Source organism: Cynara cardunculus (assembly GCF_001531365.2).
Source record: "Cynara cardunculus var. scolymus isolate 2C chromosome LG 4, CcrdV1, whole genome shotgun sequence".
In the NCBI taxonomy this organism is placed as follows: Eukaryota; Viridiplantae; Streptophyta; class Magnoliopsida; order Asterales; family Asteraceae; genus Cynara; species Cynara cardunculus.
The window spans coordinates 15,185,104-15,195,834 of record NC_037531.1 but is presented as its reverse complement, the minus strand read 5'-3'; the positions used below and the strand labels follow the sequence as shown (position 1 = coordinate 15,195,834).

At 36.8% G+C, this 10,731-nt stretch overlaps 2 protein-coding genes across 2 annotated transcripts in view; one reads left to right on the top strand and one right to left on the bottom strand.

The window, feature by feature from the left end:
* The first annotated feature begins 267 nt into the window (after positions 1–267).
* LOC112511264 lies at positions 268–5,266 on the top strand. The gene is made up of 2 exons (XM_025116811.1): positions 268–560; positions 4,766–5,266. The coding sequence occupies exons 1-2, from the start codon at positions 390–392 to the stop codon at positions 5,132–5,134; spliced, it is 540 nt and encodes a 179-aa protein (XP_024972579.1). The 5' UTR covers positions 268–389; the 3' UTR covers positions 5,135–5,266.
* Positions 5,267–5,713: 447 nt separating this feature from the next.
* LOC112511207 (kinesin-like protein KIN-4A) overlaps positions 5,714–10,731 on the bottom strand; it is an 11,124-nt gene continuing 6,106 nt past the window's right edge. The window contains exons 13-26 of the mRNA XM_025116727.1: positions 10,343–10,441; positions 10,154–10,267; positions 9,924–10,040; positions 9,766–9,846; positions 9,010–9,081; positions 8,550–8,640; positions 8,347–8,378; positions 8,168–8,265; positions 7,984–8,082; positions 7,522–7,743; positions 7,206–7,368; positions 6,709–6,864; positions 6,325–6,632; positions 5,714–6,088 (exon numbers count right to left, since the gene is read on the bottom strand). Coding sequence (XP_024972495.1) covers positions 6,402–6,632; positions 6,709–6,864; positions 7,206–7,368; positions 7,522–7,743; positions 7,984–8,082; positions 8,168–8,265; positions 8,347–8,378; positions 8,550–8,640; positions 9,010–9,081; positions 9,766–9,846; positions 9,924–10,040; positions 10,154–10,267; positions 10,343–10,441 — 1,575 coding nt within the window. The 3' untranslated portion in view covers positions 5,714–6,088; positions 6,325–6,401. The remainder of the gene's footprint in view (positions 6,089–6,324; positions 6,633–6,708; positions 6,865–7,205; positions 7,369–7,521; positions 7,744–7,983; positions 8,083–8,167; positions 8,266–8,346; positions 8,379–8,549; positions 8,641–9,009; positions 9,082–9,765; positions 9,847–9,923; positions 10,041–10,153; positions 10,268–10,342; positions 10,442–10,731) is intronic.

The window sequence follows — 10,731 nt, the reverse complement described above, 5'->3', positions numbered from 1 at the left end:
ATTGGGTAGATGAAAAAAAAAGATAATAATGAGCATTGATAACTTGTACTATATGTTATTTTAATTGTAGATTAAGAGATTTTAAAACTGAATGCATAAAGTAGTAGTGCTTAATGTATTATGAGTTATTTTTAAGATTTTTAAGACTTCGTACATGCTTTGTTTATTAAAAATTGTTTTAAAGCCTTTTGATAAATCTGATTTATAAGATAATCAATAAGAATATATTTTCAAATTTATAAACCAAAAGGTTGGCCTTTCGAAAAAGGAAGCATAATATTAGGGAAAGGTCTGAAAGGAACGTAAGCACAAGAACTCAAAAACAGAAAACCTAGCCACAGAAAAACATCATTCCAACTCAAATTCAAAGCAAGCTTTGAGATAATGCCATGGATTCTAAGGACGTCGATATGATGGATTCCGATGCTCCGGTGACTTCTTCCCCTTCCGACACCACTGAACTTTCCTCGGTGTCCGATCAGATTGAAGTTGCCAGAAGATTACTCACAGTAGCTCGCCAACTCATTGATCAGGGAAAGCCTTCCCAAGCTCTTCAAGCGGTACTTCTTTTTATCACCACTATCGCAGCTTCATTTCTTCTAATTTGTTTCAACTCTTAACTTGATTTCCCCTTTTTTTCTGATTCGAATGCTAACTGTTGTGGAAAAGCCTACATTTTGACGAACTAATTTGGTATTGATTATCCCGTACACACGATGTAATCCACTTTGTAACACTCATCATGAATTTTCAAAATTGATGCAATTTTTATTTGTTTATTGCAAAAAAAAAAAAAGGTTGATTCACGGCAATGGAAGTTCAAATTTTCAATTGGGGTTTTTTAGGTTCAAAGTGTAGGTTTTCTTTAGAATCGAGGAAGTATGCCACTTTTACTTGCTTTGATGCTGTTGAATTGGAGTTTTCTTTTTTGCTCCAAGATCCGCTCCTTAATTTTGGTTGACAATGCTTCGGCTTTTTTGTGTTAATTTTGAACTGAGTGCATGATTTGCGTTCATAATTGTTTAAGAAGGCATTCATGTTATCCTTGTGCCAAGTGGTTGATGGTAAAGCACCTGGTCCTTAAACATGTATCATGTATGTAACAGAGGCATTGAATAAGCTTGTGATAATTCTCCATTCTTAAATCTAGATTGTGGTTTACCTGTAACATCTTACTAGAGTTGAAATTGTTTTTTGGAACTTGTATTTTATTTGGATGGAGCATTATGCATATTGGATGCTCATGTGCAAGGCTTGTACAGGGTAGCCTGCATGAACTTATTTGCTTCCTTAACAAGGTGACTGCTTTAGAGATTTGATTAAAACGTTAAGAGTTTTCATCAGGTAGTCTGTTTGATTAGGTATGAGACATATGCTTAAATTAATGATATGGTTGAAGTAGCAATGGCTATCTTTCTTGTGCTTATAATTACTCAAAAAGTAAAAGCTCTAGGCCTCTGTGCTTATTCGAGTTAAATCCTTCACCACCATCTTCAGCTTTCTTGCCTTTACAAGTTTTCCTCAGGTATGACAAGGGAAATGGAAGGGAACCGATCATGTCCTTCTATATAAGCGTAAGTAAGAAAGTAGTTATGGTTTCTAGTTACACTCTGTTGGTTTCTTATCCGAAATATAGCTGTCAGACGGTCAAACCATTCTTCCTCATTCCCAACTCGACCATATTACATGAAAGAGGAAGCTTTACATGATTCTAACCCCTGCTAAAGCCATCAACCATGCAATAGTTATATTATTTAATTTGCCTACCCTCCCTTCCGATATAAAGGTTACACTTGACTTTTGACGTACAATGAAGTGTGCTATGGACCTAGCCAAAAAACAATCCTACTTTGGGTTGCAAGCTTTTCATCAAAAAATGGTCTAAATGTTCTCTAACCGTCACAGACTTAGTCATCCAGGAAACCAAGGTATGTGTGGGAGATGCATGTTCATCTTTCCAAGTGATATAGAACATCTATGACATTACAGAGCTTTTTTAGCTACAATTTTTATGCTTGGGTTAAGATGAAATTAGCAAAAATCCTGCTTACTGGACTTATATATAAGAGTCAAGGAGATGAGTTTTCTTTCTTTGACTTAGCCACACCAGAAGACACTCTCTCTCACAAACAACTACCAACAACCCACCTGATGAAACGTCCACTTCCTATCGATAGGCTGTTTGGTGCTGATGTAGAGGAGCAGGCTAGACAGATCAAGTGATTCCATGAGCAAGTTAGTTTGGAGACTTGTTCAGCACAATGACTAGTTTAAGCAGTGAGTTGAGAATTTCCAAATGCATATTGTTTCCAAAAAAAGGTGATTTAGATTGGACTCAGTTGCAAAAGAGTGTATCTTTGTGGATTATTTTGGGAAGGAGCAGCTGCAGGCAGATGGGATAATCATTATGCCAGTGTGGATCAATGATGATGCATGTTACGTTGAGCTGCTGGGTGGTTATACTATATTTTGCACGTTAGTGTTGCAAGTTTACCCTTTTGCCATGGTGAGATTGATGATGATGCAGACTCCTCGTCTAGTCTTTCTCATGGTGGAAAGGTGATATGTAGGAGAAGGCTATCATTTCCCCAAACTTGAAATATTCCCATAGTATTGGTGTAGCAAGTTTAATGTAGTTTTTCATATTTTCAGAATTGGACCTTATTCATAAATCATAACCCATTGGCATCCTAATGGTGGGCACCACTCTTTTTCTGGTTTTGAGATCATTTTGGGCCTGAAATGGCCTTCCTGTTGTAGTATTCTGTTTCCAAGTCCTGGTTCATTCCCCCCCACCCTCTTTATATGCTTTTTTTGCTTATAGGAGTTTGAGATGTTTTGGAGGCTTGTAGATACAATTTACATTTTGTTCCTTCAATTTAGCCATTCTTACAGGGGAAAATAGACTGTTTCAGGAAGGAAAATACAACAATTACTTTTGGTATGGATAGAGTAGCAGCTTGTACAAAATAGACTAATTGGATAAGGGAAAACGTTGTGACTGGAGATGAGGAAGATTTAGATTCAGTTAGGAAAAAGGAAAAGAGAAAGAAGTGAAGACCAGCTTCTTTGTTATAGTCAGTTAAATTAAATACTACTTCAAATTTAGCTAAATGACCTCCTGACAAATGTTTTTTTTACATCCATGACCTTCTGACAGGTTTGTAGGGTGTATGGAAGAGGCATTCTTCTGTTAAGAAGTGACACTGTCATAACCTGTGAGAAGGTCATTTAGCCAAAGAACCCGAATAAGCAGGAGGGAGCCTGGTTGCTGGCAATTCTATAATTTCTATCTAACTTTTAGTAGCATAGTCTGTAGTTGCAAAATGATTTAGAGTATGAAAGCACAGCGCTGAGTAACAAGCGTAGGATATTTAAAATTCCCTGTATGGAAAGTTTCCAGATTAAGGAAGCATCACTGTAGAAAAACAATTATAGACCACGGATGAAGAACATAGAGAAGTTTCTAATAGAGAAGAACAATGATCCCACAAAATCTCCCATAAATAAATGAACAATAAAGTGATAAGATGATTTATTTCCTTAGGAGCCTTGGATACAATTAACATATGCTATATACTACTGTATATGTCATTTTTCTACCCCTTGGTAGAGGTAAAGTCTGCATACATACTACTCTGCTACAGATTTACTTGGTAAGTTTGGTTTGATTTTCTGAGATCCGCGGGTGGGGTTGGGGCGGATCTACCTCAGTTTAAGATTTACTTTGTTGGTATGTTTTGGTTCTATCTTGAATGGTTGAACTGCAATCTTTTTATTTTATTCCTTTGAAGTATATAATATTTATATTTATATATGATAAAACTCATAGACACTCCTCACTTTTGGTGATGCATGAACCTTTGACCTCCGGGGAGGTTGGGCTCTACCAGTAACCTGGGCATCGCTAGGCCAAAAGACCCTTTGATATCCTTCTGTGTCCCATCTCCTAATTTTTCAAAGTACTAGAAAGGTACTTGTGCAATGCAGCGAGATACATATCGCTGTTAATGTTTCGTTTTATTCTAATCTCTATCGATGTCAGAGTACGATTTTACGTGGTTTTAAGAAAACGATAATGTTTTATTTTTGAATAAAATATAAATTTGAAGATATCATAAAATTTGAAAAAATAACATAATATGATTTTTGGTTTTAATAATATAATTTTTTAAGTTTAAACGAAACAATATGTTTTTGTTATAATAATATATTTTTTTTATAAAGATAATAACTAAGGGGGTGTTTGGGATTGCTTATTTGAAACAACTTACGTTTTTTTACAAAAGCACTTATCAACTTATTATAAGTCAGGAGAGTTTAACTTCTTCAAAAACTTCTTATTACTGGTTTGGCACCGGTATAAGTTGTTTATCCAAACACTCAAAAGTGCTTATTACTGGTGTCACACCGGAATAAGTCAATAAATTGTTTTTATAAGCAATCCCAAACACCTCCTAAGTATTCTGTTAGAATTCAATGATTATTCTAATTATATTTTAGATTTATTATAATTAAAATGAGATGTTTATCATGTATTTAATTATGTTTATCTGCAGTTAGTTACACGAATTCGAATATAAAGCTTTAATAAGTTGTAGTTATGCACAATATACTTGTAATCTTGAATTTTAAGTAATATGCATCAGTAAGTAGTATTTTATGCATAAAAAATGGTTTTTAAGAGTTTTTGTCAAATGCTTTATAATATAGTATGGATTTGTAGAACTCTTGTTAAAACCAGAAAGCATCACTTTTTCGACAGGTGTTGACGGCAATGAGAGCCAAGGGAGGAGAAGCTGCTGCCTTTCAAGCACTTACTCGAGCTAAAGAGCTCTACAGAAACAAAATACACGAAACGACTGCTGCTGATGAGCTGGCATCGTTGTTTGCTGAATGTGCTATCGCTGAAGCTTCACCTGAACCATCTACATCTAATAACACAATCAGCCATCCATTTCCGTCTTTCGAATCAGATACTAGTGGAACTTCTATACTGGCGGAGACGGGAAGAAAACAAATCGTGCTGGATGCGTTCTCGGATGGAAGTAGCTTCGTTTGTCTACAATGCGGAGGCCTTGTTAGCAATGACCGTAGGGACGAGCACTATGCATTCTGGTGCGGTCGTTCTTAGCTGATCATGGTGTGTAAATGGTGATCCAGTTTCATGGCTTTTGCCATGAAATTGGCATGTAATGCTTTCATAGTGTAATAGAACCCCCAAATGTGAACCTGCAACAATAAACCAAGATAAAAAGGATTATACAACTTTCAGGAGTAACCCATGATTTCCTCTTCCCCAAATAGGGCACAAGTAACATGATGTCATCCCAACCTCCTTTTTGGAAGTCTTAAAAAGTTATCAAAGTGATGATTGCGTCTTGTTTGTTGTATAGATTGGGAAGGTTTTTGTTCGAGAGGTTTTTTCATTGATGGAAAGAGCTTGTTTTTTAATTGGGAAGGGCAGGTTTGGAATTTTTTGGGCTTTCTACATGAAGCTCTCCTAAAAGCTTATTGAATAAGCCACTTTTTTAGATATTTAAGTCACACCAAATATTCATGTATAGTTGACCGAATAAGCTGTCAGTCTCATTAAACTGCTAACAAACAGACGTAAATATATGAAACAGTTTATATTTGACATCCTATAAAGTCAGTTTAGGTTCCGAGTTTGGTCTGGTTAGAAAGATGAAACGCGATTAGAACGATAATCCCTTTTGTTGTATTCAAGAGCTTACACAGAAGTGAAGAAAATACTGAAAACACTCTTGACAAAAATTATACGTCTATCTTTTGCTGTTTTTACAAATGAGACTCTATGCCACACATACATTCACTACAACCAACTTATCAATACAGCTAACTGAAAAGGAAACCGGAAAACACATCTCAACCGAATGTTCTCTTGATCCCCTCGGAAGTTAAAAAGCGCCACAGATATCTAACACCAAATCCGGAGCAAAATCTACACCGATCAACCTATGGTAGTACTTCACCATTTCCAATCGTCGAGCAAACCCCAAACTGGTCAATCAAGCACATGCTTCACAAGCTCGATTCCAAGATTTACAACTTATCCGCTCACCATCTGAACCATCATGGACATATATATATTAGTCGAAAATCGGAACCTCTCAACAATCGGAGCAAATGATAATAGCAGCAGATTTTTTTTAAATGCACGACTTTCTGATAATTTTGAACCATTCTTGTGGTAGGAAGAGACATTTTTCAGTTAGGCAGAAACATTCTTATATCTGTCAAGAAGGGTCGTGCATTTAATATTATTCAACCTGTTGGGCGGGTGATGTTGAGAAGTTTCACCTGCATTTATTTCCATGATCGGAACTATGTTGGAGATCGAAGTGGGGTGAAAGAAGAATATACAGCAGCATATAGACTCAGTGTCTATGATGATACATGACTTCCGGCAGAGGCTGTGGACGCGGTTTCGCCCTCATCATTGTTTCATCGCTGTGCTTTATGAGTTCCGAGAGTCTCCAAGGTTTTTGCCACTTCCATTTAAATTGCAGTAGCCATTGATGATGGCTCCTCTTCCATCTCCACAGTTTCCCAGGAGAATGTCCTACCAGCGGTGACTTCTTGAGCGACAACTGCCCAACTGGAACCATCTACACTCCAGAGATTCTAATTCAGTTAAGCATAGCAATTTAGAGACGTCAAAGAAACAAAGAACACAAAACAAACCTTTCTTTTCTGGTCTAGAAAGGATGCTGATTCCCTGACTAAACCGTTGGCTATGCCTGCTGTGTACTTGAGCTGTTTGGGTGCTGGCACTGAATTAGGAGATAACGGACCACTCATGTCATCAGCCAAATGTTTCAGCGAATTGTGGGAGTTTCCCTGTTTTATTAGCGAAGGTTAGGGCTATGCTTGGCAAACTAAGCTAGTTGTCGTATAATAAGCTAGACGACTATTAGAATGATCTAAAATGACATGTTGAAAAACTAATTGGAAAAATATAAGGGGCATAATTGGAAAATGGCGCCTTGAAATGGGCCTTTTTAAATAAACTCGAAATAAGCTAGCTTATAGTTGCCATATTGCCTAGGAGTCCAAAATCCAAGTAAATTTGTCTTCCAAATCTACATTGCTAAAAGGTTATGCTTATTTTCTTGAATACATTCAACGGTTTAAAGATAGAATGATGAGTTTAACGAAAAAGAAAACAAGGCAAGTCTTACGGAAGCCGATGAAGCCAATGCAATTGCCACAGTTTGCTCCCTTACTTTTAGCTCCTTCTCGACTTCCTTTCTTCTCAGTTCACTTTGTCGTAGTAGCCCTACAAGCTCCTTTAGCTGTTCTTCCATTTCCTTCATTTCTAGATCCTTTTCCCATGATTGACACCTATTTTGCAGAACAAGAATAAAAAAAAAAGTATTCAACCAGTCAAAAATCATTTTCCAAATGATAAGTAGCCATCTTAAAATGATGTTGTGAATGGTGAATTGGACTGGTATAAAAGGTGATGGAAGGAAGGATGAAATTAAGAAGGTTTACCTAGCATCTGCAAGAGAGTTAAACATATATTGAAGCAAATTCTTTGCATCTGCCATCGACCGCAGCTGGTTCCAACGTCCACGACTAGCAAAGGCACGTTCCCGTTCTTCTGCCTCAGACAGTTGGGAAGCCATAGATACAAGTGAGTTGGATGAAATGCTTAACATGTTCTCCAATGAAGATATTCTTGCCATTCTTGCGTTTGGTGACAAAGAACACGCCCTTAAACAGATAGATCACACCACCCCATTATTAGTTGCTTCACTCAAAAAAGCTCCTGGTTTCCAAACCAAACAAACCCAATATACCCCACCCGGAGGTGGGGTCTGGGGTGGGATATACGTAGACCTGACCTCTACCTCAAGGAGTAGAGCGGCTGTTTCCTGGTACCCGTATGCCGAGAGGTATAATTCAAAGATTGTCCAAGAAATGGAGAGCAAGTGCAAGGAATTACAATTATACCTAGAGAAACCATTCTTTCCTCTAGGAGGGCTAACCCCTTTAGAAGCAAATCCATCAACTTGTCTGAGTACTGCTAGCTCTTCTGCAAGGGCAGCACGCCTGAATAAGAAAACAAAATTCACTAAGGGCCAAAGTGAAACATCTTTTTTCCAGATTTATATCGCAAAACATAGTAGTTACATACACTTGGCTTTGTTTCCCATATTCATGTCGAACTTCATGAACATTCACCATCACTTCCAGCTCATGATCAAGCCATCGCTGCAAGGCCTTCTCATTGTTCTGAGAAGGAAACTTAATTCAATAGAAGTTCATCCAAGGCCGAATATATCAAATGTCATAACCCCCCCTAGATGTATTTACCTGTCCATTTGCTCCATTTGTATTGCTAGTCACTGTAAGACACCACAGTCCAGTTACAAGATTATGAAAAAGATTTGGTGGTGATATGAACATCCAATGAGAGTATACGAAGGGAATCCATGGAAACAAGGTCCAAATGATCAAAATTTACATGTTATGTGTGTGAATTTGATGAAAATACCCAAGTTGAAGCAAGAATATACCTGAGTTGTCACGAGTAGATTTGCGGGCTTCTAGCAATTCTTTTAGTCTCTTGGTTGCCATCGCAGCCTCTTCAGTCTTCCGTTGAAGAACCTGAAAAGTGATCAAAATAATTACTATATCAATAAGATATTGCAACACTGCATACACAAACTTAACTTGTAATTCTAATAACAGAAAAACGAGGCACCCAATGTCCAGAACCATTTTTAGTTATACTTTTAATGCTGTGCTCGGAGTAAATATACAACTTTGCTGTGTTCCCAAAATAATTTAGTGGTGCGTCACTAAAGGCTTTCTGCCTTACTGATCAAGCATGTCTAAAGCAACAGTCCTTCGATAATGCACCATATTTTTACTACCATGTCAACTCCTTTCTCTTAAAGGAATAGGAAGTGACTTTAGTTTTGCTAAGGATTCATAGCAACAAAATGGATATAGAAGCTACTAAAAGAATCTCACCATTTTTTGACGTTGATTAAGAGCCTGTAGTTTGTGCCTTTCGTATTCATTCCTCCTCCCTTCCTTCTTTAGCTGCAATTAAATAGAAAAGAAGATTCAGTTATTCATAAACTGTCTTCGAATATAAATTATTCATGCTCTAAGCATACTGCTATTTTAATCCTACATTTGTCGATCTATTAATGCCGTAGAAGGAAAAGAATGACAGATAGGAGAAATGGAAAGGAGAGTTCCAGTAAGGGATTATGGGTGACAAGTAACTTATCAAACATGTAACGATGATATCAAATTATATTTATGCTGAATCCACCAAGTTATGAATCATAATATTCTCAATCACCTGATTCTTGTAGAAGTGAAAGCAGAATGTGATTGTAATAGCACCCTACGTGAAAAAAAAATATCTAGCTATTATATAGAAGTATGACAGACCCTTACAGTTTTACACCTAAACTAACTTGTATTCATGTTTCTGAAATCCTTCTCGTTATTTTAATAGAGTCGTACATGTTATGTGATTGAATTCAGATTAAGCTCTTCTATTTAGTGAGTTCTTATGTTAATAAAATCACACTAACTTAAAAAGTCTTGAACTGCGTTCATTACTTCAGTTGAACCTTTTAATTTACCTATCTCTCTAATTGATTTAACTTTCTTTCTCAAAGATATAGCTCGAAAATAGCAAGTATTCAAGTGTTATTAAATATAATTACCATGTGTGCCACATGTCCTTTCAGTAAAACTATAAATATTTACCTGCAGTAATTCCTTTTCACGAGATGCTTTCCAATGTCGGAATTGTTCAGCCTCTTGTTTTATCTTGTGCTGCAGTTGAACCTAAAACATCATCTAAATTAGCAGCAAATTTACTCATGTAAAGGGATAATAATTATGGAGCATACATCTTTTCCCACCTTTTGCGCCTTGATGAAATGTATTTCATCTTGTAATCTTTTTGCTGCTTCATCGCTCTTTTGTTTTTGCTTCAAAAGCAGAACTTGACTCTCTTGTTTCTTCTTAAGATCCTGAATCTGAGATGCATAAAATTTTGAAAAACTATTACATATTATAACAAGATTGTTGATTGGGACATCCGAGTCCATAAGAGCAGAGCATCAAGTGCGAATACTTATCAGCTGTTGACCTGTGATTCAAGAGACTTCAATTTGTGGGAGTGCATATCTTTCACTTTTTGTGTTTGACCATCTGAAGAAGCAGAAAGGTTTTCAACTTCAGCAAACAATCGATCCCTCTCTATCTGCATCAGTAAGAAATATTACGATGCAAACATCAACAGCAAAAAATGATACAACTTGTGATTATCGTCCTTTACCTGCACTGCACGTTTTTCGTCCTCAAGTTCCATTATTTTCTTTCCAAAATGTTGCTTAAGAGTCATGGTGTCAGATCCTTCAAAAAGTCTCATCTCCGACTACAGAAATTTTTTTATTTAAATAACAGGGTTGATAGATAATCTTCATCATATAATAGAAGAAACACGTTCTACGCAAAAGTAAAAGTACCAGAAATATGCAACTGTACACATACGATTTAGCCAATAAAAAGAAGACCGAATAGAACCATCAAGAAGTAAAACATAGCGTAGTTAAAGGTTGACCTTGTGAACCAGGGCTGATTGGGTTCGCGATGCTTGTGGAACCCCTTTGAATCTCTCTTTAAAAGTGAGCTCTTGAGGAGAGAAAGGGGGGTTTAAGGGGGAAA